The 24,872-nt window shown below is 54.8% G+C and overlaps 11 protein-coding genes across 11 annotated transcripts; 10 read left to right on the plus strand and 1 right to left on the minus strand.

The window, feature by feature from the left end:
* Positions 1 to 595: 595 nt before the first annotated feature.
* On the plus strand, positions 596 to 3,211 carry BAUCODRAFT_65912 (uncharacterized protein; the record flags this gene model as incomplete). Its single annotated transcript, XM_007675589.1, has 3 exons — positions 596 to 1,022; positions 1,113 to 2,372; positions 2,478 to 3,211. 3 exons carry the CDS (start codon positions 596 to 598, stop codon positions 3,209 to 3,211), a joined length of 2,421 nt encoding a protein of 806 aa, XP_007673779.1.
* A 564-nt stretch (positions 3,212 to 3,775) lies between these two features.
* BAUCODRAFT_145754 (uncharacterized protein) lies at positions 3,776 to 5,661 on the plus strand (the record flags this gene model as incomplete). Its single annotated transcript, XM_007675704.1, has 2 exons — positions 3,776 to 5,444; positions 5,495 to 5,661. The coding sequence occupies 2 exons, from the start codon at positions 3,776 to 3,778 to the stop codon at positions 5,659 to 5,661; spliced, it is 1,836 nt and encodes a 611-aa protein (XP_007673894.1).
* A 234-nt stretch (positions 5,662 to 5,895) lies between these two features.
* On the plus strand, positions 5,896 to 8,065 carry BAUCODRAFT_378966 (uncharacterized protein). Its single transcript, XM_007675705.1, has 3 exons — positions 5,896 to 6,675; positions 6,724 to 7,099; positions 7,154 to 8,065. The coding sequence occupies exons 1-3, from the start codon at positions 6,132 to 6,134 to the stop codon at positions 7,725 to 7,727; spliced, it is 1,494 nt and encodes a 497-aa protein (XP_007673895.1). The 5' UTR covers positions 5,896 to 6,131; the 3' UTR covers positions 7,728 to 8,065.
* A 104-nt stretch (positions 8,066 to 8,169) lies between these two features.
* BAUCODRAFT_145756 (uncharacterized protein) lies at positions 8,170 to 10,157 on the plus strand (the record flags this gene model as incomplete). The annotated part of the gene is made up of 5 exons (XM_007675706.1): positions 8,170 to 8,348; positions 8,402 to 8,838; positions 8,893 to 9,524; positions 9,597 to 9,631; positions 9,692 to 10,157. The coding sequence occupies 5 exons, from the start codon at positions 8,170 to 8,172 to the stop codon at positions 10,155 to 10,157; spliced, it is 1,749 nt and encodes a 582-aa protein (XP_007673896.1).
* Positions 10,158 to 10,411: 254 nt separating this feature from the next.
* Positions 10,412 to 10,807, plus strand: BAUCODRAFT_145757 (uncharacterized protein; the record flags this gene model as incomplete). Its single annotated transcript, XM_007675707.1, has 1 exon — positions 10,412 to 10,807. One exon carries the CDS (start codon positions 10,412 to 10,414, stop codon positions 10,805 to 10,807), a length of 396 nt encoding a protein of 131 aa, XP_007673897.1.
* Positions 10,808 to 11,060: 253 nt separating this feature from the next.
* BAUCODRAFT_378971 (uncharacterized protein) lies at positions 11,061 to 12,151 on the minus strand. The gene has a single exon (XM_007675708.1). The coding sequence runs from the start codon at positions 12,059 to 12,061 to the stop codon at positions 11,366 to 11,368; it is 696 nt and encodes a 231-aa protein (XP_007673898.1). The 5' UTR covers positions 12,062 to 12,151; the 3' UTR covers positions 11,061 to 11,365.
* A 96-nt stretch (positions 12,152 to 12,247) lies between these two features.
* On the plus strand, positions 12,248 to 13,894 carry BAUCODRAFT_136980 (glycosyltransferase family 8 protein). Its single transcript, XM_007675709.1, has 2 exons — positions 12,248 to 12,618; positions 12,684 to 13,894. The coding sequence occupies exons 1-2, from the start codon at positions 12,614 to 12,616 to the stop codon at positions 13,420 to 13,422; spliced, it is 744 nt and encodes a 247-aa protein (XP_007673899.1). The 5' UTR covers positions 12,248 to 12,613; the 3' UTR covers positions 13,423 to 13,894.
* Positions 13,895 to 15,159: 1,265 nt separating this feature from the next.
* On the plus strand, positions 15,160 to 16,843 carry BAUCODRAFT_31007 (uncharacterized protein). The gene has a single exon (XM_007675311.1). The coding sequence runs from the start codon at positions 15,288 to 15,290 to the stop codon at positions 16,641 to 16,643; it is 1,356 nt and encodes a 451-aa protein (XP_007673501.1). The 5' UTR covers positions 15,160 to 15,287; the 3' UTR covers positions 16,644 to 16,843.
* A 113-nt stretch (positions 16,844 to 16,956) lies between these two features.
* BAUCODRAFT_65769 (uncharacterized protein) lies at positions 16,957 to 18,180 on the plus strand (the record flags this gene model as incomplete). Its single annotated transcript, XM_007675577.1, has 4 exons — positions 16,957 to 17,366; positions 17,534 to 18,019; positions 18,071 to 18,105; positions 18,155 to 18,180. The coding sequence occupies 4 exons, from the start codon at positions 16,957 to 16,959 to the stop codon at positions 18,178 to 18,180; spliced, it is 957 nt and encodes a 318-aa protein (XP_007673767.1).
* On the plus strand, positions 18,152 to 19,292 carry BAUCODRAFT_379117 (uncharacterized protein). The gene has a single exon (XM_007675710.1). The coding sequence runs from the start codon at positions 18,338 to 18,340 to the stop codon at positions 19,151 to 19,153; it is 816 nt and encodes a 271-aa protein (XP_007673900.1). The 5' UTR covers positions 18,152 to 18,337; the 3' UTR covers positions 19,154 to 19,292.
* Positions 19,293 to 21,334: 2,042 nt separating this feature from the next.
* BAUCODRAFT_49472 (uncharacterized protein) lies at positions 21,335 to 22,268 on the plus strand (the record flags this gene model as incomplete). The annotated part of the gene is made up of 2 exons (XM_007675467.1): positions 21,335 to 22,093; positions 22,146 to 22,268. Coding segments are annotated over 2 exons (882 nt in total), but the record flags the coding sequence as incomplete, so codon positions are not given.
* Between the last annotated feature and the right edge of the window lie 2,604 nt (positions 22,269 to 24,872).

Below are 24,872 nucleotides of genomic sequence, written 5' to 3' on the forward strand. Positions count from 1 at the left end.
AGTGGGCGGTGGCTTCGGGAGTGGTCAGCCGAATGCATGGGGTCGCTCGGGTCTGGTTGCTGCAGCCCCATCCGCTGATCCATGCATGTTCATCAGCGGGTGAGCATGCCATGATGCGCCCACCCATTCCATCTCACGCGGTCGTAGCTTGAATATATCGCGGAGATCTCTTGAGGCTCAACCCCTCTTCATTCAGTAACTGACTAACCTGCAACATTAGTGATTAACCATAAATCAGATGAATGCATCTGCACGCATAGTGAGCGACGATGGTCCATGCTTAGAACACAGCTCTCCACCAGCCCTCATGTGAAAGTGAGCGCATGACCGAGGCTGAGAAGGCCTACGCCAACGCACACGACGAAGGCAGTGGCTGTCCGACTTTCGAATGTTCACAGTCTCTCGTTACAGTACATATTGTTCTGCGTCATTGTTCACTACCAACCCTTCAACTCCACCTCCGAAGCCAACGACGCCGAAACGGATATACACCCCACCCGAGAACATCCCAAAGACACCACCAGGAAGGCGGACACGTTAGAATACAGCCACATTGGACTTCCTGATCCCTTCAGCAGCGGCGACCCGGTCGGCCATGCAGTATGTGCGCTCCATCTCCGGCTCCCTCTCCTCCACCTGGAACTCCATCAACCCAGCAACTCTATCCGGTGCAATCGACGTTATTGTCGTCGAGCAGGAGGATGGCTCTCTTGCCTGCTCACCGTTCCACATTCGCTTCGGCAAGTTCAGTTTGCTGCGGCCCTACGAGAAGAAGGTCGAGTTCAAGGTTAATGGCCGGAGAGTGGACTATCCGATGAAGCTTGGAGAAGGAGGAGAAGCGTTCTTCGTATTCGAAACGCAAGGGAGTGTGCCAGAAGGCTTGCAGACTAGTCCGCTGGTCAGTCCAGCGACCAGCCCGGCGGTCAGTCCTGCGTTAAAAGGGAGGGAGGGCCAGGCGGGGGAGCAGGTTACTGTACCAAGTCTCCAGGAACCAGAGCCGTTCGATCTAGAGAAGCCAGAAGGTCGACCTGGATCCAGAGATGGGCCGCAGAAGAAACAACACAGTAAGAGCGCGACTGAGGAGATGATGGTGCCCCCGAGTGTTCGGAAAGCGCAAAGCGATGATGGACGGCTCTTACCAACGAGCAGCCTGGCAAGCGACCCGATCAAGAGACCCATACCGATAGACTTCGCGCGCGCCAAGCCGTCACTCGTGCCGAAGCTTGAACGGACGGCTACGGACAGCCAGCTACCGTCAGCGAAGGCTGCAATCTCAAGCTCTTTCGGCAGCAGTGAACCTCTCCCAACTTCGAGGCCGTCCTCACCGTTACGAACGCGCACCGACCTGTCGTCGACACCACCGCCTCACAGTACGGAAGAAGCACGAATACGAGCGTTGAACTTGTCGAAGAAGCTGTGGACTTCCAACATCAGCAACCAGGTGACGGAGTCCGGAGATCTCATGCTGGACATGACAGGCTTCAAGAGCAGCGATGGCGAAGCTCTACACGCTGAAGTCATAGCTCGCCAGCTACTCTCTGAAGAGATAGATGGGCCATACGATATCGGCGCGCTCATTGGCGCTGACGAGAAAGGCAATATCTGGATCTACAGTAGCGAGGAAGCGAAAGAAGCAGCCAATAGGCACGCAACCGACGGTTTCGGCGCCTTCAAGACCAGTGCCTACACCTCTTCAGACGCCATCTCCGACCCTGGCTATCACAGCGACGATGCACGCAGCGACTCGAACGTCAGTCTCAATACACACATTCGCCGTGACTCCGACAGTGCTGTCGGCATGAACTCGCAGCCATCCTCTCCCAGCACTGACGCTACTTCTACCTCTTCCATGCCTACCGCTGGAGACCCGAACAAGAACTATGCGAAGACTCTGCGTCTTACGTCGGAACAGCTCGAAGCCATGGATCTCCGCCCGGGCGCAAACAACATGGCTTTCACCGTCAATCGCGCCACATGTCAGGCCACACTGTGGCGCTGGCATCATGCCACACCGATCGTCATCTCTGACATTGACGGCACGATAACCAAGTCCGACGTTCTGGGCCACGTCCTCAATGCCGTGGGCCGCGACTGGACGCACCAGGGCGTTGCGAAGCTCTACACGGAGATCGCCGCCAACGGATACAATTTCTTGTACTTGACCAGCCGAAGCGTAGGCCAAGCAGACACGACCCGAGCGTATCTGGATGGCGTCGTGCAAGAAGGCGGGTATCGCTTGCCGAAAGGTCCCGTAATCTTAAGTCCGGATCGCACCATTGCAGCATTGAGACGTGAAATCTACCTGCGAAAGCCGGAGATCTTCAAGATGGCATGTCTACGAGACATCATGGCGCTGTTTACCGGACACGGCGGTGCGAACGATCGAGTGACCGAAAGTGCGGATGCTGGACTACATACTCACCTACCGTCTGGGATCCAGACACCGGGCGGCATAATGGGCAGCGGAAGAGGTAAAGCGGGCTCGCCTTTCTACGCCGGATTCGGAAATCGCTTGACGGATGCGCTGAGCTACCGCAGTGTGAATATACCCAGCACGAGGATCTTCACGATCAACAGTAACTCGGAGGTAAGTCTTGACCTACTGAGCCTGAACAAGTATAAGACGGCGTACGGCTCGATGCGGGAGATCGTGGACCACTACTTCCCGCCCGTCGGCCTGCTAGTGAAGGGCGGTGGGGAGGACTTCACCGACTTCAGCTACTGGCGGGATCGACCGCTGGATGTTGACGAGTTCACGGACAGCGAGAGTGAGGATGAGAACCCTGCTGCCGCGAGCGTGGCGCAGAGGTTGCTGCAGCGCGTCGAGACGGCCGCGACGGATGCGAAGGAGAGCGTGATGAGTGAGGATGAGGCGGTGGATGGGATGTTGGAGTCTTATATGTCTGATCCGAGGCTGAGCTTGGAGGACAGTGTACCGGAGTATGAGGCGGAGGAGGAGGAAGAAGAAGAAGAAGAAGAAGAGGATGAGGACGCGCTTACTTCTTCCATGCTTGAGCAGGAGGAGGATGAAGATGGGGATGATGAGCTGGATGTTGATGAGGAAGACAACGATGAGTTGGCTCCTACGATGTCGGAGGGTTTAGAGGGCGGGAAGGGACTTGCCAACAGCAGATTCGAACGCACGCCGAGACAGGGAGGTACTGTTCGGTTGGGCTTGAGCGTTGCGGATCAGGAAGAAGAATTGGATTGATCGATGCATGCTTGAACTTAGCATTGGCGTTTGGCGGTACTTCTTGGTCAAGGCCTTCGCGGGAGGCGTGTTTTGGGCATTGCAATGTTATGTACTGGGTGAATGCATAGCGAAGCATTTTTGAATTGAGAGGATCAGAGGCGTAGGGGTGCAAGGTTCGATTCACAATGTGCAGGCGGATTAGGTTGCATGGGTTAGCTTGACAGGCGATGATTTGGACGCATCCATATTGACTGAGTGACGGTACCGTTTCAACGAGCGCATCTTAGGTTGACGTTAGCTCACGATCAATTGTTCAGCCTTTGCACTGCCCGGTCTCTATCTCCTCCGCTCGGAAAGCGTTTGTATGTGCGCGTTTTTCTCGAAAGGCTTTGCGCGGTGCCTCCAGTCCATCGGCATCTGATCTCCATCCACCTCTCTCATACATCCACACTTCCACCGCACAACCTCCACTGCCGCCCCAAGACATCACATTCTTTCTCCCGAACCGAACAGCTCTCGGAATGATAATTCACAATTTCAAGACCTCTGTGCGCGCATCCTAACCACACAAGCTGCAGAGTGATGCCACCTCTTGCGCATGTCAAGATCCCGTTGTATATACCCACTCTGCCGGTTAGCCGACAGTCACATGCAGGTACTAGCTACGAAAGCAAAGCACAATATCGACCGAGGGTGTACGGTGACGCACCACTTTCTGTCAAGCCTTCCGAAGATGCCCCAGCCAACGCGCGTATCATTGGACGTGTGATCGAGCCCACTGGATCTGTCTACCAGTTGAGGATAGGCGACGTTGAGATACACGATGTTGGCATCGATGAGATACTAGACTATGTTTCGCCAGAATGCCTGGAAGAATACGAGCACCAGCAGTTTGAGGAGGAAGCGGAGCTAAGGCGAATTGCAGAGATCGAGGCTGAGCGACAGGAAGCCGAGAGACGGGAACGTCAGAGGCATCGAGCGAAGCTTAAAGGCGTTGTTGGCTATAGCGATGACCGCAGTGAGCTCGATGTGGGTGCGAGCGGTGAAGGATCTGAAGCTCCTGCTGGCAGACATGGTCGAGCACGACCTTCTTACAAGCAGCTGTTCAAGAAGTTTAAAGAACGGCGGCGCAGAAGGCGAAACCCTGTCACGGGCGAGCTCATGCCACTGAGTGATGCCGAAGATGATGCTCTCGAACTGGAGTCTTCGGCTGATGACGAGCCGCAAGCGACGCTCTCGAGCTTAGCATCTTCCGCGCCTGCAGAGCAACACAAGCGTCGTAGACGGAAGCGAGATCCTTTGACTGGCGAGCTTCTGCCGCTCGACATTCTCCCACAGAGGGTGAGCTCCAAGAAGAAGAGGCAAAGGCGACGCAGACACCCGCTAACCGGAGAGCTGATGCCGATCGGCTGGCGTTATGACCCGGATATGCCTCCCGCGAGGCAAGAAAGCAATTCTGTCCTCGCTGGAACCATTCCTGTCTCACCCGCTTTCGACAGATTAAGCATATCCGACGAGCATCCCGCAAAGCGTGCGAGGTTCGACAGCGAACTGTCATCAGACCTCCCGCAGTCAGACGTAGAGAGTCAGGAAGCGTCTGAGGCGATGCCGGCAGAACAGCAACTGACAATCTCTGACGTAAAGACGCCGCCAAAACCTCTACTCAGTGCAAGTCGGGGGCAGTTGGGCGTCCCTGCTGCTCTACAATCTGCTGCTACGTCCTCTGCACCCGAAACGTCGCCAGAGCCGTATCACGGAACTTCATTACAACGACGACTGATAGCTGCTAACACAGATATTGACAACTCAGAAGGACACAGCGCCGAGAGCGAGGAGGGCGAGTTCAACATCGATGCGATTTTGGATCACAAGTTATCCGATCCACGAACGCATGCGCCTGAACACGGTAAGAAGGCAGTTATGCTCTATCTGGTGAAATGGGAGGGCTACGATGAGCCGTCCTGGGAACCCGTGGAAAGCTTTCCTGACCGCAGCGTCGTGGAACACTACCACGGCATGCTAAAAGGACGCCAAATCTCAGACGAGCGAGCTGAGGAAGCCAATATAGATGGAGCATCACCGAAGCTCGTCCGGTCGTCTAAGGCTGACAGTCGGACTTCCTTGAGCCTGAGTGCTCCGGCCCCGAAACACAGCAGCCCGCCCCAGGCTATGCATGATGCGCAGGACAGTGAGGAGGAAGTGGACGACGGTAGCTTCGAAATCGAGGCTATTGTCGCGCACCACATGTCTGGTAAGAACAGCAGAGCTTCTGCGAACCTCAATTGCTGATGTTGCCTCAAGACCCACGAACCCACCGCCCGGAGTACGGTAAGCATCCTGTCATGCTTTACCAAGTGAAGTGGAAAGGCTACAACAACACAACGTGGGAACCGATCGAAAGCTTTGAAGATCTGAGCATCGTGAATGACTACAGAAGCCAGGCTGGCCTACCGATACGCGACGCTTGAGGTAATGCAGTGCGTCCAAGCGCTTCTTTGAATATGTGAGTCCGCCCACGTATCGTCTCGCACGCATGGCATCGACTTACCTCAGTGCATTCGTTGAAGAATCTCCTTCACCCGACGTCTGCAAGGTTGCGGCCTTAGGTTCCAAATCCGCGCGGGAAACGGCAGCCAAATCGGGTTACGCTTTGGACGAGCTCCCCATAAGCTTCCTGATTCTACTGGACCTACATCAACTGATAAGGGCAGCGTTCTGAGTGCCGTACCGTCGGCTGCATTGCAATGTTGGCCGGCTACTTATGCGAGAATTGCTGCATCACATTCGGTAGGCTTGTCCAGGTTACTGCTTCTCTTACATTGCCTCGTTCTTTGGAAAGAAGTCCGTCTCCTCAGAGCTCTACCTCTTGACCATGACCTCGCCAGCCTTTTCATGTTGATCTTTACGACTTGGTACCATTCGCAATTGATCTCCTAAGATGCTGAACCTCATCGTTCTTTTGTGTGCTATTGCCTTTCTCACATCATCAATAACTATTTTGGCATTCAGTAAGAAGCATCGAAATGTACTTTTGGAGCGCTTCCGTATCACTCGCAGCAGAGCGTCTGGTTCCTTCACCCCACCAAGGTCTCTCTCGCCGGAAAAGCAAGGTCTACCTCCTAATACTGTCCCGCCCAAGGCGGAGTATGGCGATGTCTTTCCGCCTTCGCGAAGACATGCTCTTGCAGACCTGCAACCAGGCGCCTTGACTGGCCCTGGCCAGTCCGCCAAAAGGTTGAGCGACTGGAGTCCAGACTACACCAAGCGGGTGCCCGATACTGAAGTACCAAGCGTGAATGCCTTTGCGGATCACGTAACAGCCACTGGCTTCACAATTGAGGAGATCAAGCGGCTAGGTGACTTCCCCGATTATTCCACGCTCAGTGGCGTACCGTTGCCCAAGGCGTACGAAAGCTTCGATCTTTCGAGAGCACGACCAAGGCCATACAGACCGCTAAGGTGGGCTTATCACCAAACGATGTGTACGTAGAGCACTTATGGTGACATTGACGAGTACTGACCTTGAGTAGCGTTGACCAAACTAGAGCCTGATTGGTGGCTGGAACTCGAGCATACCTATGCCAGTCGCGTGAAGCAGCGCATTGAGCTCTTCGAGAAGTTCGGACCGTTGGTCTTGCAGCAGCTTCCAGGCTCGGAGCTCGCAGCCAAAGAGCTCATGGAGATGTGTCTTCAGTTCTTGTGCGCCCGGTATCCGCAGCATTTCCGATTAGACGTGGCACAGAAAGTCTTCCATAATGGCATCCTGGAGACACAAACAGATCTCCGCGTAACGGAGCCGCTGCACGTGCTTCTTCACAACGTACCCGAGGATTTTGCGATCATGATTCGGAACCCTATCACCGGTATTTACAGCTTCAGAGGAGGCATAATCTGCTCGAGTCTAGGGTACGTAGACTCTAAGGTATAATGGCGTCTGCGGATGTGCTAACGCTTAAGCAGGTGGAACCTAGGAAGCAAGATCGGCTTAAAGCTGCACGAGATCCACGCACCCATCCCGGATTACAAGGAAAAGATGCAGTTCTCGATGGACAGGTACTTCGCGAAAAAGCCTACCGACAAGGCTATACAACGCGGCAGCTGGGGCCTCGAAATCGATGAGCCATTGTTCATGCCGCCGGACTCTCCGCATGGCAAGTTACGAGAAGCACAAGATCCGACACACACCGTTGACCGCTGTAACCTTCGAGTCGACTGGCAGACTTTACGGCGTCTGCCTCTATCTGGAGCGGTGATCTTCAACTTCAAGGCGCTGTTTACGCCCGTGTCTGAGTTCAGAGACGAGCCTTACATCCCAACATTACTTCTCAAAGTACTGCGCGAAGGCAAGCGGAACCTGATGGAGTACAAGGACACTTGGCATACTGAGCATGTCGTTATTCCCGCGCTTGAGGAGTATGAGCGAGAACAGATCGCCAATGGTCTGGTGGACAAGGACTGGGAGCCACATACTCTGGACGAATCACCGTTCTTCCCAGGTTGGGAGGAAAAGTGGCATCGACAGCAAGGTTTCTAACCACACCAAATACTGCACTGCTGTCATTATTGGTGCTCTCTGTCGTCTGATCAAACAGTACAGTCCATCAGCCCGAAAGCCGAACCTTCCCCGCACAAAACATCCAAGCACATCGAACCTTCACTCCACCCTGCTTGCCGCTTCCCCACCACGATCGCGTGAAGACCTAATGCCCTAGCTAAAACGCTTCCATGGCGCAGAGACATCACTGAGTCAAGCATGCATCTAGCAACCTAACAATCGGTGCCGCTTTTCAGTATGCCCGAGGTCCGCGCCACCATGAGGTGCTGGGCCCGTTCCACCTTCGTACTTGCAAGAGCCAACACGCGTCTCCGTTTCCCTTTGTCTGGTTTTCTCGTCTCTTCCTCCATCTCTGCCACGACGTAACGTGTCAGCTAGATTCTCCTTCCGCTCCCTCTACAGGCTTTTTCAGCATTGAACAATGGCAGGAGATAAGCCATGGCCCGAGGTGCCTGTAGGCAACAAAGATCATACCAATGCAGCTGTGGTAATCATCGGAGCGGGAATCAGTGGAATGTGCACCGCTATTGACCTGGTGAAACGCAACAACTGCCGAAACTTCATCATCCTTGAGAAGAGTTCAGGATTGGGTGGCACCTGGTATGCTGTCACCAAAGCTCTGCAGTGACCATTGTAGCTCACCCACATTGTAGGCATGATAACAAGTACCCTGGCTGTTGCTGCGACGTCTTCTCCACACTCTACAGTTACAGCTTCGCCCAGAACCCGGACTGGACCAGGGAGTACCCCGGTCAGGAGGAGATCCTGTCTTATCTTATTCGGGTCGCACAAGAATACCAGCTATATCAGCATGTCCGCTTCAACACCCAAGTCGAGGAAGCCAGGTGGGATGACGAGCTTAAGAAATGGCGGACCACGGTGACCACCGCCAAGGGCAGCAAGGAGGCGGAGTTTAATCCTGAGTATGAAATCAAGAGCGACTTCCTCGTGTCTGCTGTTGGACAGCTCAATCAGCCAGCTTGGCCAAAGATAGACGGTCTCGATAGCTTCGCTGGCAAAAAGATGCATAGCGCTCGGTGGGACTGGTCCTACGATCTTGCGGACAAGAAGATCGCCCTGATCGGGAATGGTAACGGAGCCGGACCATGAAATCCCTGAAACCGTATGCTGACGTACGCTGTAGGCTGTACTGCCGTTCAGATCTTACCAGAGATTGCGAAAGTCGCGAAGAAGGTGACAGTCTATCAGAGGACACCCAATTGGGTCGTACCACGCCTAGATCAACCGGTCAGCTCCACGATGCGCGCAGTCTTACGCTATCTCCCACCTGTACGCTGGCGTAAGCGGGCCGGTCAGATGGACTTCCGAGAATGGACATACAACGCCATCGTTGATAGCAAATCCGATGCAGCAAAGATGTTCCGCGACATGGCGATCGACATGATGCACAATCAGCTTCCTGACCAGCCGGAGATGTGGGAGAAGTTGACACCGGAGTACGCGCTCGGTTGTAAGAGGATCATTATCTCGGACGACTACTATCCGGCAGTCAACCAGCCAAACGTGGCGCTTGAAACAAGAGCAATCCAGAGCATCCACGATCGTTCTGTGAGTGTCTTAGGTGATGACGGCCAGCCGGAGGATGTAGAGTCGGATTACGACCTGTTGGTCTGCGCCACAGGGTTCAAGACTGTCGACTTCATGCATCCCATCAAGATGGTGGGCAAGAATGGCCGTACGCTTAACGACATCTGGAAGGATGGTGCGAAAGCATATTACGGCGTATGCGTAGAGGATATGCCCAACTTCGGCATGGTGCGTACACTCACAAGTAGAAGCCACCATATTGTCGGAGACATTGCTGACAGTCGCACCTGCCACTCTTAGTTGTACGGTCCAAACACGAACCTTGGTCACAACAGGTAAGCAGCGTTTCTTTTTGGGTCTTTGGTGGACCGAATGCTAACATAGTAATGCTGCAGCATAATCCTCATGATCGAAAGCCAGAGCCGCTACATCAACGGTCTCATAAAGCCCATTTTGGACGCGCGCAAGCAAGGGAAGGCGCTCAGCCTCAGGCCCAAGCACGACAAAGTCGAAGCGTACAACGAGAAGATCCAATCCATCCTCAAGAACTCCAGCTTCAACGACCCCACCTGCAACTCGTGGTACAAGAACGAAGCTGGCGTGATCACCAACAACTGGTCCGGCACTGTCGTTGAATACCAGAACATGTTGAGCAGCGTCGACTACAGTGACTATGAGCTCGACGGTTCTGGAGTGGAGCTTGCGCAGCAGAAACCGAAATTGAGCGTCGGCAGGGCGGTGGAGGAGAGCCAGATAAGTGATCGGACGCTGCTTGCGTTGGGCTTACTGAGCACGGCTGCGGTGGTTGGAGGCTTTCTTGTGCGCAATTCGCAGTACCTGAGCAGGATACGAGTAAGATAGTGTCAAGAAGATGTATAAGTGCCGGGAAGGAAACAAAGCAGGTTGGGGATTGCTGGTTGTGCAAGGCTGTATCCTTAGTCTCGTCGCCATAGCCGGGTGGTGCGACCAGGATGTGTAGAGCTGAAGCCGGAGTTTGAGCTGCATCTCGACGACGTTGCTGAGTAATCATAGTTTGTTGATCGTAAGTAGCGAATATGTTGCTGTGTAGCGCTGGAAGCAGCTGTGTAAGAGTGTTACAACGCGTCTCGACAAGGATGTCGACCTACCAGCCGTCAAGAGCATGTTGTGCAACGCCTGCAATCATCGGTCCACCATACCCTTTCGAAGGCAGCTTCATTGAGATAGCTGGCACAAAGTGCTACACAGCTGGACCCTCCACCGCGCAAGCCGCCATCTTCATCATCTACGACATTTTTGGCTATAGTGGTCAGATTTTGGAGAATGCCGACAAGCTGGGCGAGCATCACCAGGTCTTCATGCCAGATTTCTTCGATGTTAAACCTACGCCACTGGACTGGATGCCACTTGACGGTCCAGCCGATGAGGAGAAGATGGATGACTTCTGCGAAGAGCCTGGTGAGACGCAGACGACTGTGAAGAGAGACGTTCGAGCTGAGAGAGCAGGTTCAGCAATTGCATTCGGAGGTTGAGAAGTGGGGTTTGCTTGGATATTGTTGGGGAGGTTGGGTAAGCTCTGCAGCGTAGCTCCACCGCTGCATGCTGGTCTGAAGCGTTGTGGTAGATGTGAACTTCGCGATAGGTGGAGACATACTATTCTCGGTTGCCGCGCAATGGCATGCTGCTTGGTGAGTAGAGCGGTGTGTTGCTCGGAGTTCTGGCTGACGCCTTTGACCGTCGGTATAAAGGCCCAGCACCGATATTGCATCGCAAGTCGGCGTTCCAGTACTGTCGCTATGCTCAATGGATGAGCCACAGTCGAAGTTCGCAAACTTTAAAGCTGTAAGTCGAGGGATGCTTATATCCCTTCGCGATTGTCCAAGGCATAGCTGACCCTACGATACATCAGGCATTGAAGGTAGAGAACTACTTCGAGGTGTCTCCGCAGATGGCACATGGCTGGCTTTCCGCCCGCGCCGACCTCGCCAAGACCGATGTGAGGCGAGAGTACGACCGCGGGTACCGGATGATCCTCGATTGGTTCCAGAAACACCTATAGCGTGGGACGCCAGAAGGAGGTACCGCTTGCTTCAGTCGCCGTCCATCGCGGCATCCTCTCCGTTTCCATCTGCATGCCCATTCGTCACCATCTCAACTTCAGACTCATCGGCTTCGTCATCCCTATCAAGCTCCTCAAGCTCTTCGCCTAACGCGCTTTCCCTCGGTTCCAGCCGGTCCTCGTCCTCCAGGAACAGTCGCGGGTTGATCTTGGGTAGAGTCGTTGCGCAGAGCCTCCCCTTGATAAGCAGATCATCGATAAACTCGTCCACATGCGTGAGTGCCCATCCCTCTCTCGTACGCCGCTTGAGCTTTCGTGCATCCGAAAGGTATGGCTCAAGCGTCGTGTAAACCTCCTCGTCCTTCTCCCATGCCAGCCTAATATAGAAGGCAGCCAGGGCGCGAAGGTACTTGAACTCCTCCTGCTCCAAGTAGAATAGGATGATCTCCTTGTCTGGTACAATTTGCAGCAATTTGAAGGCTAGACAAAGAAACGGCGTAGGCTTTTGCGCCACACCATACGTGCCGCCGATGAAGGTGAGCTCAGTGGCGCGGTCAAGTATTGTCGCAGCGTTGAGACCAAAGCATTGCTCTTTCCAGTAGTAGCTATCGATGATACGGTCGCGGACAGCCTTCTCGAACAGTTTCAGTGGGTTGTCACCGCGGATGAGTCGGCCAGTGTAACCGCGCTCGTCTAGGGCTCGCTTGGCGTCTGCTTGATGTGCCATCGGTGCTCTACTTGCAGATGGCGAGTGAGAGATTCCAGGCCATCATTCGAACATATACGTGTGAGCGTGCTGGCGGAAGTCGTGGATGACTTCCCACCAGTGCATATGCTTGACTCGCGCTTCTCTGATGGTTGCCCCTCACGACGAGCTTATCAGCCGTCCAGAAAACATTGACATGCGAAGACCAGATATCGCAGATTGTGCCACAATGGAAACCCGAAATGAGACGCCTACTACTAACGCAGAGCCAAGTCTCTGTGGTCGCATCATCAGCTGTGGTAGCAGTGTTCACCTTTCTGCTCTTTCTCTCCGGCTACATTATTCAGCAGCGAACAGTAATTGGACTACAAGCAGCAATCAGACCGCGCATACCGACCGTACCAATTTCGCTGCAGAGACAGCAGCGTGATGCGACACCAGACTTTCAGTCACGCAGCCGACTGTTTGCCGCCTCCGACGGGCTCAGACCGGGTGGAGTTAGAGATGTACAGCAAGCGGCAGCAGATGTTAACTGGAACCGGCTGGCACACATTCAGCTAGCGAGGAATCACCATGATGTATGCAACGCGATCATGGTACTGGCAGATATGCATAGACTTAGAAGCCCTGCAAGAAGAGTGCTGATGTTTCCAAGAAGCTGGGCTCTGGAGAAGGAGGGCAAGAAGGGAGACATCGCCGATCCCTTTCTCAGCAGTAGCCGGAGACTGATGCGGCTGGCTGCGAGAAGGTACGGCGTGGAACTACGGCCGGTCAGTCCACTGGGTGATGGAAAGGAGGGTGAGGGTGCTTTTTCGCTTGCCATCGCATACGGTTTCGCGGACCTTGACCGCGTATTGAGCATTGAGGCGCCGGGTCTGCTCCTCGATGCAACGCCAATGGATGCGGTACTGGCATTTACGAAGCCGGCACCCTTTGCAATGCTGCAGGGCAGTGAGCGGAGGGATGGTGTACATTCGACAGACCTCCTGCTATTACAACCTTCAGCCTTGTCAACAACAGAGCTCAACGCAAAGCTAGCATCTAACTCCGGCTTCGGTGACAGCCAGCTTCCGACCACGTTCTCCAACTCGGTTTTAATCGCGGCAACCACAGAGGATCACACACTTGTCCGCTCAATAGGTGCTCTGCACGATGCTGAGCATGGCTTCAACGCAACGGCTTATCTCTCCGACATTTCGTACATCCGCTTTTCCGACCCGAAACTTCCTGGTCCGGAGTACGATGTCCCGTGGCCGCAGAAGGTAGCGGCAAGACCGAAAAATAAGGATGCGGACTGGACTTGGACTAAGCTCTACGGTCAGTTTGCGCAGAGAAGGATGGAGGTTTGTGGGCTTGATTTGGAGACTTATAGAGCAGAGTAGACATGGCGCTTGTACATGCACGCTAGACTATTTACTATCATGAGTACGGATACGCCTGCAGCCTTCAGCCATGTGAGCACTCATTCAGGATAACATCCTCGCCCCTGACCTTGACTGCACAAAGCTCTGCCTGCAACAGCCATCTCCGGTCGATCCCAGTCCACCTGCCGCAAACGTCCCACTGCTCACGGGTGCTAAAGCCGTTCAGCTCCTCCAGGCGGCAGCGTCTGGTTTTAACGTCCGGTCTGAAGGGCATTCGTCTCGGAAGCATGGGTTGAAATGTCATCCATTGGCTCATTGTTTTGCGACTGCGAAAGGGAAGCACAAAGCTGGTTCAGAGCGAGCTCATAGTTCACGCTTACTACCTTCTAATGATGGACAAAGTACTAGAGAAACTTACCTTTCGGGCTCCAGGTTTGCCCAGCCTTAAGAAGTTCTTGTAACAATGCTGGTATTGGACCTACTATCTTTCCTATAGCCGACGTGCGTCCAGGCTTCGCAACACGCTGCATTAATAGTTACATTCTGTACGGCTTTCGTACAGAGCCTTGATCCACTCTTTGAACCTGGGTGGGCCATTTCTGCTTGAGGGGAAGGCGCGACCGTAGGGGATTGGTCAGTGAATGGCAGCTTTTTGTCGAGCGGTCAATCCAAAAAGGCTGCATAGCGACTCCAAGTCGTGGAAGATAGCCGCAAAAGTCTCCAACGCTGTTCTGCGGGCTGTTCCGAAGTCGTATTTCCTAAAAGTTATTTGACTGACACTGTGGGCTGCGGCCTAGCAAATCTACGAAGCACAGTAACATGAGAATTTACTGCGTGGGGTTCCATGCGTTCTTACCATCGAAAATTTCGCTAATGGTTATGTTGCAGCACAATGTTCCGTTGTCTGCTCACTGACCAAACAGAGTCGTGTATGACTATCCCTAAACTTCCACCCTCGTAACCGGCGCTGCGTGGGTATAATATACGATGATCATACGAGTCCTAGAGGAGGCAATTTGGGGGAAAGACGTGACCAACGAAGCTACCATCGGCCACGGCGGCTGAGGCCAGGCATCGCCAACTCGATTAAAAGCGGGCTGCACCTAAGCATACAGTTGATGTATGCATTACGAACCAGTCTTCAAGGGGCCACCGGCGCCAAAAGGGGCATCGGCCCCGCTATATGTTTCGAACTCACTCTCTCCACCAAGGCCTCGAATTTGCTTCTGAACGCTGATTGTCCGAATGCCTCGACAGCGTGTGGGTGTGAACATCAGCGGTATAGCAGACGGCTGCGCTCATAACCTAGGACTTCAACATCAACGTTCTTACGCTCGGGGAAACCGTACGAATTATACGTAAGACACAAGGCCTACGAGTTCGGCCGGCGACGGTGGGTCGATCCTTGGTTCCGCTCATACTTGGTAGGGCTGCCATGCCCACGAACGTACTTGGTTCCTCTCGGCCTATGTCCCCTTTCTGACTCCTGTATGCTCACGCGGAGACGTCCGTACACGTAACAGTTATCGTGGCCAATGGGCTACAGTCTCGGCTCTCCTCACTAACGGACACTAGACCTGCTCATTCGGGGAGAATGTACGGCGCAAGACGTCTTTCAATATGTAGGTACCTCTGCGTAAGGTGGGTGCAAATCGTCTTCGATTCAATGCCTAAGGCAGAAATTCTTCCAGTTGCATCGCCGAGGTTAAGAAGAGCTCCGAAACTCACATGCTCACGGTCTTCTAATTCCGGCGTCAGCACCACATGGTAAGCCATCCGTAGCCCCAACTTCCCAGTCCGCCGTTGAGGTAGAGGACGTTTTTCGTTCGTTGCTGTTTGCACCTTTCCTCCTGTCCCATTCCATATCAACATTGCTCTCTACAATGGCTTCACTCTCTCGCACCCTCAGACCCCTCGCCCGTGCTGCAGTTTCCGCGACGCCACGCACTCAGCAGACTCGTGCAACACTGCAAAATGTATCACAAGCGTCAAGAAGATGTCTTTCTGGCACCGCGTCGCGACGGTATGACACGGACAACATCACTACGCATGGCGACCCATATGATCTCAGTACAATGCACCCAACGCCCATCTTCCACTTCACCGAAACCGAGCAGGCACTAGCCGACGCAGTCTCCAAGTTCGCAAACGAGGACCTGTTGCCAAAGGTACGGGAGATGGATGAGAACGAAAAGATGGACCCTGCCATCGTCGAGCAACTGTTCGAGCAAGGCTTCATGGGCATTGAGATCCCGGAGAAGTATGGTGGAGCAGGCATGAACTTCACAGCCGCCATCGTAGGCATCGAGGAGCTTGCGAGGGTAGACCCGAGTGTGAGCGTTCTGGTGGACGTACACAACACACTCGTCAACACCGTCCTGCTGAAGTACGGCACGGAGGAGTCGAGAGCGAAGTGGCTACCGAAGCTTGCAACGAACACCGTGGGATCCTTCTGCCTTTCAGAGCCAGCGTCAGGGTCAGACGCTTTTGCGCTGAAGACAAGAGCGGAGAAGACCGCAGACGGGTATAAGATCAACGGCAGCAAAATGTGGATCACGAACTCCATGGAAGCCGGCTTCTTTATCGTCTTTGCCAACCTCTTCCCGGAGAAAGGCTACAAGGGCATCACAGCCTTCATCGTGGACAAGGAGATGAAGGGCTTCAGCATCGCAAAGAAGGAGAAGAAACTCGGTATCCGAGCATCCAGCACATGCGTGGTCAACTTCGACGACGTTGAGATTCCGAAGGGCAACCTGCTCGGTGAGGAAGGTCAGGGCTACAAATACGCCATCGGCATCTTGAATGAAGGCCGGATAGGCATCGCGGCGCAAATGACCGGCCTTGCACTTGGAGCTTTTGACAACGCGGCCCGCTACGTCTGGAACGACCGCAAGCAGTTTGGTTCGCTCGTGGGAGAGTTCCAGGGCATGCAGCATCAGCTTGCGCAAGCATACACCGAGATATCGGCGGCGCGAGCGCTGGTGTACAATGCTGCGCGGAAGAAGGAGGCGGGGCTAGACTTTGTGAGGGACGCTGCGATGGCGAAGCTGTTCTCAAGTCAAGTTGCGCAAAGGGTGAGTGGTAGCGCAATCGAGTGGATGGGTGGGATGGGCTTTGTTCGGGAAGGGCTGGCGGAGAAGTATTGGCGAGATAGCAAGATTGGTGCTATCTATGAAGGTACGAGCAATATTCAATTGACGACTATTGCGCGGTTATTGCAGAAGGAGTACACTGTATGAACGGGCTATGCTGGGCAGTCGGCGGCGCATAGGGGATATAGCAGCGGCGTCTTGGTGTTGGAAATGGTCTTGTAAAGTCTTGCAAACTGTGAAAGCATGATGCATTTCACCTCTCATCCTTAGTTGCGCATCGACCAAGTTGTGCAATAGCACGTGTACTCGAATATGTATGTGGTTGTGGTGACGCGAACCTCGAGCGTGATGTCACCGTGGCAGGATCCCGCGTCTTCCAATAAAGATCATCTGTATGGCCAACCTCACCCTCCCTAAGGCGCAACATCTCGTACGATCAATGCATTCCACGATGCTTGCAATGCATCGTACCGTGATTCGGAGACCTTCAGCCATCTCCAGCATTACCAGGCGAGCGGCCTTCCACTCCCGCCCAATACTGGAGGAGAAGACACACGACCCCCGACTGGAAGAAGCCTCTACGGACCACCTCATCCGGGACGAGTTTGCGATCCTGCGCCCAAAATACCAAGTTCCGAAGAATCCGATCATCCTCGCGCATGGTCTTCTCGGCTTCGAAGAACTACGCCTTGCCGGTCACTTTCTCCCGGGCATTCAGTACTGGTATGGTATAACGACAGCGCTGGCCGAGCGAGGCGTCGAAGTGATCACGGCTTCCGTGCCTCCTAGTGGTAGTCTTGAGAAGCGTGCTGCGAGACTAGCTGAGACCATTGAGCGTAAAGCACATGGTAAAGCGGTGAATATTATTGGGTAAGTCTGCACCTCTCTGACTATGCGAATGCGACGATTGACGTTTGCGTAGGCATAGCATGGTGTGGATGTAGTACTCTAAAAATCTCAGAGCCAACAGCTAACGATGTGTAGGGGTACGTGACCACATCCGGCTCGTAAAGACCTACACTAACCCGCAAGGACAGTGGGCTCGATTCCCGCTACATGATCTCACAGCTTAAACCTCCAAACGTCAAAGTCCTCTCTTTAACCACCGTAGCCTCGCCACACAGAGGCTCAGCCTTCGCAGACTACCTCTTCAAATGGATCGGCGTAACAAACACCCCACGCATCTACAAAGCGCTCGAGTACTTTGGCTTCGAGACCGGAGCCTTCGAGCAATTGACCATGGAGTATATGACCAAGTCGTTCAATCCTCGCACGCCTGATGTGGAGGGGATAAGGTATTTCAGTTACGGCGCCTCGTTACGACCGCAATTTACGTCCGTGTTCCGCCAGAGTCATCGTATCATCAATAGGGAGGAGGGACCGAATGATGGTCTTGTTAGCGTGGCGAGTGCTCATTGGGGCACATATAAAGGCACACTTGATAATGTTAGTCATTTGGACCTGATCAATTGGACGAACAGGCTAAGGTGGTATATCTTTGGCTTGACGGGTCATCCGAGAACGTAGGCTTTCAGTTGCTGCGATCATTACTGAAAGATGCTGATCTATCGCAGGTTCAACGCGATCGCCTTCTACCTGGACATAGCGGGTAAGGTAGTCATGTCAATCTCGATCGGGTCGTGCTAATTGCTCTCTAGATATGCTTGCTAAAGAAGGCCTATAGACCATCGCAGGCATGTGCAAACACAACTGAACTTCAGATCAGCCGATCTAGATCGACATGGCCACACCGTATAATCAAAAATCTCCTTACAGTCCATCCGGGATAAGACGAGTCGCCCCTAACAGTGGCACTGTTACGCGAAGCTTGACCGCCCTAAATGCCAGGAAGGAGACGGAAAGCGCAAAACAGCGAGTCGTACGGTGGAAGCCAACGGCGCAAGACACAGAATGACCATCCGGAAGAACAGCTCAAAGACTCTCAAGACAAACTGAGAGAGGCTCAGGATCAGAGAAACGACCGGCAAAGACGCATTGACAGGCTGAGTGGAGAGGTTAACGGACTATGTGGCCAACTCACCATTCGCGAAGCCCGGATTGCGAGGATGACCGAGCAGGCCAATGAGAGACGAAGCCACACCGCCAACCTCAACTGCTATTGTCCCTGCGAAGATTGCTTGGATGACGAGGACGAAAAGGCGGGTAACTGCCGGTCTGCCACCCCGGTATCCAAGAGTAGCACGCCGAACAGTGAAGCTTCCGACCTCAAGCCGCTGCGTTTTCAACACAGCATGGTCGACACCCGTGGCAAAAGGGATGAGCTCAGTGGTGAGGGCACCGCCAGCAGCAGCCGTGATGCCATACTGGGTTTTGCCGATAGTACTCCGAGCAAGGATGGGAATCACGACGACGACACATTCTATCATGCCGACGTAGATGACTTTGACGTAGAGGATTCCGACGAAGAAACAAATCACGAACTCCGAACCATGTTTGGCAAATATTGCGTGAAGGGTACGAATGTCCATGCGGAAACGATGGCCGCCACGGCATTGCAATCGCCAACCGCAGAGGCCGAAGGCTATGTGATGGTCAATCCGGAGGATGTGGACGTGATGGAACGGCAGCGGGAAAGAAGGGCAAAGGCCAAGGGCTGGCTTTGGCGATTCGATCTTGACAGGGGGAAGATGTTGTAAAGGTGTCATAGCCGAGAGAGGCAAGGCTCGGTCTCTGTACTTGGTGGAGAAAGCATGTGTCTAACAGTTCGAGGCTTGTCGCCCTCAAGATCTACCATTAGAGCACTTCTGAAGTCGAAGTGCCGAACAGCTGGCACTGTGGCCATGTGAAAGTCACAATACCCGAAGAGGGCTCCAGAAGTCTCACGGCGGGCCGCACTTGCATTCGGCTATGCGAGACATTTCGTGGCTTTCGTAGGCTTGGCGCGTCCAGTGGATGCGACGACTGCGGGAGATTGAATGAGGAGCGACAGGACAAGACAACCGTTGATGTCGTGCAGGAAACTCGTGGGGAGAGTCAGCACATTGTCTCGGATGATATAATGTAGCTTGTGCAGTAGTTGGGGTACGCGGAAGGTTCGAACATTCACCGTCATGGTCCCTACAGAGTGCCCGCCTTGCCTGCCATTTACGATATGCCAGCCACAACAATTAGTCGCGGTGGTGGATGGAGTAAGCGCGTCACGTTATTTGAACAACAAAGCGTGGGCTCGCGTACAGTCGATGAGGGAAGATGACGATGATTCTAAAATAGGGTAGACATGGGTTGTACGCTGTCGTTGCCGAGAACAACGTGTGTGCGCGTGCGGGCTTTCATATCTGTTTCCTGGGCAAGCGGCAAGCGCAACCAGCCACAGCACAAGCAAGCTCGCTACTAGCGTCGGCGGGCTACCAAAGCCCAAGCCCAAGCGATCCCTTCTCCTGCCATCGCCCGTTTCCCGCACTGGTGCTGTTACTGTGCTGTACTCCCACTCTGCACCCATCACACACACACGTCTTCTCCCCCCTCCACCTCTACCTTACCTCACCTCTTCACCCTTTCTCCTGCACCACCGCAGCAGCAACATCAATTACCCTGAGCCGAAGGGGTATTGGATGTCATCAGCGCTGCATTAGCGACGCGCTGCCGAGCGGATACTTCGCATGTGCTCGCGGTAGTAGCAGTAGCTCCTGCCGCCCCAGTCCAGTCCAGTCCATTCCGGTGCAGCTGCCCTCTGCTCTGAGCGCGCAACGCAAGCCGCGCTTACTCGACCATCCACAGCGCCCTGCAGCACCTTCCCGTCCAGCGATCCAATTGCTCGTCGCGGAACACTCGCTTTGTCGTGCAGCTCACATGTCCGACCGGGTCATAGCCTAATCTGACGTTCGGCGACAACACACGCAACGGCTGAAACAAAGCCCGTTCATCACGCTTCACTACTACCGCTACCGCTTTGTTTACGGCATCGGCTCGGGAGAGACATTGCCGACGGACTCGAGTAACTACGTCGTCGCTACGGGATACTTTGAGTGTTGAGGAGGTAAGCGGGTCTATCACTTGATCGGAGTGGGCAGGCGTGCGGCAGGCGGGCAGGCAGAAACAGGAAGCAGGACAAGGCTGCGATGTCCAGCGCCGCGGTGCAGCAGAGCAGTTTGCCGCAACAATATGACGGTGCTGCGGGACGCGATAGATACACCGGAAGCCCCTCAGCCACCCTCCCTTTGAGCCCACCGTCATCACGGCGGGCCGGTAACTCTACCCAGGCTGGGAATGCCGCCCTGCCACATACACCGCAGCAACCCGACCTCGACTCCTTCGGGACAGTGAGTGCATCGCGCGGACAACCAGGCATGCTCGCTACATCTCCTGCAGAAGGCATGGCAAGCTCCACCTACAGCCAGTTCTATCCCGACCAGTCATCCTCAAGCAATCCTTCTACGGCATTACCCGTACGCACATCAGCACACCAGCAGAGCCCCGGCACCGCAACTGCAGGGTCATATGATAGCCCACGCTACAGAGGGCAGGCACAAGGCAGCGGATATGGCAGCGAGAGCGATAGGGCAGGCACGAGTGCAAGCGAGAGTGACAGGCGCCGTCAGCAGCAGAAGTCGCCTCGTGAGGCGGTTGGAACGCCGAGCAGCGGCCGAAGTCAGCGTACCCGACAGGCACCGACAGCTAGTCGCTCTCAGAATGCCGTTGGCCAGACACCGGTTGATACCTCACTCCCGCGCGAGAACAGTGCGATCATCAACCATATAGTCGTGGATGACCCCGGCGCGGACATTGCCCGCGAAAGAGCGCGCTTGGCTGAAGCACGCCCACAGCATGCCACCGATGACGCTGCACCCTCTGTGCCTGGCGTCTTGACAGGATCTGAAGAGGCATCGATCTCAGCACCCCACCAGCGTAGCCGGCAGGAACATCTGAAGCACAACTCCCACCGCAAGGAAGTCAAGTTTGGTGACTACATCCTCGGCAGTACTTTGGGTGAAGGAGAGTTCGGCAAGGTGAAGATGGGCTGGAAGAAGGATAGCACCGTGCAAGTCGCCATCAAGCTGATCAGAAAGGAGGCTTTGAGCGGGAATGCAACCCGGCTGCCCAAGATCTACCGCGAAATCAGCATCCTGCGCGAACTTCAGCATCCGAATATCGTACGGTTGCACGAGTTCATCGAGACCGAGCGGCACATGGGCATCGTGCTGGAGTATGCCTCGAGAGGCGAACTGTTCGACTACATCCTGAACCACCGTTACCTCAAGGATCCGCAGGCTAGGAGACTGTTCGCCCAGCTGGTTTCCGGTGTTGGCTACCTGCACAAGAAAGGGATCGTGCATCGCGACCTGAAGTTGGAGAATCTGCTGCTCGATCGGAATAAGAACATCATCATCACCGATTTCGGCTTCGCGAACACTTTTAATCCGCAGGATGAGCTTGGCGAGGAGATTGAGCGCAATATACATGACAAGAATTTTGTGAAGCAGAAGGGGTTGGATGCTGTTGGGGCTGACAATCATCGTCGGGGTGACTTGATGCAGACGAGTTGTGGTAGTCCTTGTTATGCAGCGCCTGAGCTGGTGGTGTCGGATGGTTTGTACACGGGGCGGAAGGTTGATGTTTGGAGCTGTGGTGTTATTCTGGTAAGTTTGGACAGCCTTGAGAACGGAGAGGAGACTGACTGACGTTACACAGTATGCCATGCTCGCCGGTTACTTACCCTTTGATGACGACCCTGCTAACCCCGAGGGCGACAACATCAACTTACTGTACAAGTACATCACTTCCACACAGCTGACGTTCCCAGAGTATGTCTCGCCGCACTCTCGGGACCTGCTTCGGAGGATACTGGTACCTGACCCAAGAGCGCGAGCCGATCTTTTCGAAGTCGCCCGGCACAGCTGGCTCAGCGACTTCAGTCATGTTGTCGGCTTCATCGGCAGCAACATGAAGAGTGACGAAGACATCGCCGAGTCGGCTCGACAACAGGGTATGAACGAGCCTGCACTAGGCAGAAGCGCGTCGGTGAGGGAGCCGACTACGAAGTCGCCTTCAATCGCAAGCCCGACTACGATGCAGAAGCAGCCTCCGGTTTCCGGCGACGAGCCGGAAGCGAGGAATAAACAGCGGGATGCGAAGAGGCGGACTGTACAAGTGGAGTATGTGGCGCCGTCTGCAGGCACCGCTCGTGGCGATCCGGGTGCTGCGGCTGCTCCTGCTGCTTCAAGCGCTGGCAGAACGAGGGCTAGAGGTGACGTTCAGGGTCCGATTGAGGTCACACCCACGCCAGCAAGAGAGGCGCAAATACCGCGCAAGGAGCCAGCGCCTTCAGCTGCAATGCCACCACCCACCCGACCAGGCAGTTACCAGGCGAGAGCTGGGTCCGACTTCGCAGCCCAGCCAACCACCTCCACATCGAGACCAACCACTGGCAGTGGGCTTGGCGGCAGACTGCCATCCCGCGGCAACTCCTACAGCCTGCCTTCCGCGGCCATCTCAACCAACACAACCGCTCAAGGGCACTTCTCCCAACCCAAGCCAAGTACGGGCTACATCATCCAAAGCCCCGTCCAATCCGACCACGGCAACAACGACGCAAATCGGCCAATCAGCCACCAACCTCCCACCCAGAACCAGCAGCAACAGCCACCCTACAACACCCCAGAACAACAACAAGACCAAATGCAACAACGCGGCCACAAGCGCTCAAGCACCCTCGGCAGCATCGGCGATCGCATCCTAGGCCGCAGCAGTAGTCGACGTTCTAGCAAGCAAGCAGATTCCACTGCTGCCACCACCACCACCGCGCCAACGAACGAGAAGCGCGACCGTCGTTACCCACCCCTCAGCATGAAGAACGCCATGCCCCATTCTGACGATGCGACTCCGCGCGCCTCAACCGAGAGCAGTCGACGAAGACCCAGTTTCACCTTTAGCCGCAAGAACAGCGACCAGGCGCCTAGTGAGCGTCGGAATTCCCGGCGGTTCTCTTTCTTGCCGGGCAGTTTCAGTATGAGTCATTTTGGCGGAGGCGGAGGGGGCAAGAGGGATAGCAGTACCGGTCCCCCTCAAGCTGCTGGTGGGTACGACTCAGAGGGGCAGCGACGTCCGCAGAGTAAAGGCGGGATGGCTTTTGGACGCGGGCAGAGCAGGAGTCCGAGTCGCAGTACCACTAACAGTTCGATTCCGCTGCATTATGAGGCTGAGAGGGAGGCGAGGCGGCGGTCGGGGTTGTATGGGTCGGGTCAGCCGCCGCCGCAGCAGCAACAACAACAAGGTACGCCGGCGCGGTACGAAAAACCGCTGCCGTCCAAACCGTCGGGACAGCAGGGGTCGAGTTCAGGAGGTGGAGAGGAGGGGTTGCCGCCGGTGCAGAGGAAGCAGTTCCGCGATGATGGGTATGGGGGTAATCTTCTTGATCCGCAAGCGGGACTGCAGGGACAGCAGCAGGGACAGCAGGAGCCGGTGGAGCGGTTCTACACGCCCAATGAATCCGCCACCGAGCAGCAGCAACACCAGCAACGCACCGACAGGCCTCCGCACCCACAACAACAGCAGCAAGGTGGTGCGGGGTACGTCGGCGCCCACCGGCAACAGCACAACGCCTACGCTCAACCGACGGAGTACGATAACGATGGCTACGGGACGAACCAGACGCAGCCGCTGAACACGTCGGCTGGCGCTGGTGCCGGCGCGGGTGGTAATAATAATATTCGTCCTCAGCAGCGGAAGTTCGGGGATGCGTATGAGCAGGGGCACAGTGGGAGTTCGAGTGGGGCGCGGAGGGTGATGGATTTCTTCCGGAGGAGGGGGAAGGAGAGGACCGGGGTGTGATGGGTGAAAGGTTGGACTCGGGTGAGCAGGGCTTTGGTTTGATGGCTGCGCAGCCGCGGCGCTCTGCTGGGTTGGCGGGAAGTCGGAAGACGGCAGACGGAAGCTGGAAGCTGGTTGGGAGCGTGGATGTTTTGTGCAGAGTAAACAAGAGAAAGGGAGGTGGATGTGGGAGTGTATTTGAAGGTTTCTTTGGGGGTTGGGATGGTATAAGTGTGTCGTAACTAGATTGCATGCTTTTACTTACTACTGCGAGCGAGCGAGGCGTTGTCGGGTGTGAGAGAAGTAGGGACAGGGAGATAGTTGTGTAATAATTGGGATTTTTGCAAACAGTCAAGACATCGCCTGTGTATGTACCGCAGCTCTTCCTCAGCCCTGCGTCTGCCACGTGCAGGGGGTGCAGCGGCTCTCTTCCCGGCTAGTTGCATCTCCATTTCTATTCTTTATTATTCTCGGCCCGGAGGGTGGCGGTGCCGACACTTCCGCTTTCTGACTGTGTCATGTCGCGTTTTCGTAAGCGAGACTCGTTTTCGTGATGGTTCTGTCAGACCCCCTGGGAGCGTTGTCGGGTCATTTGCCCTTCCTTCCTTT

This window comes from Baudoinia panamericana (genome assembly GCF_000338955.1).
Source record: "Baudoinia panamericana UAMH 10762 unplaced genomic scaffold BAUCOscaffold_3, whole genome shotgun sequence".
In the NCBI taxonomy this organism is placed as follows: Eukaryota; Fungi; Ascomycota; class Dothideomycetes; order Mycosphaerellales; family Teratosphaeriaceae; genus Baudoinia; species Baudoinia panamericana.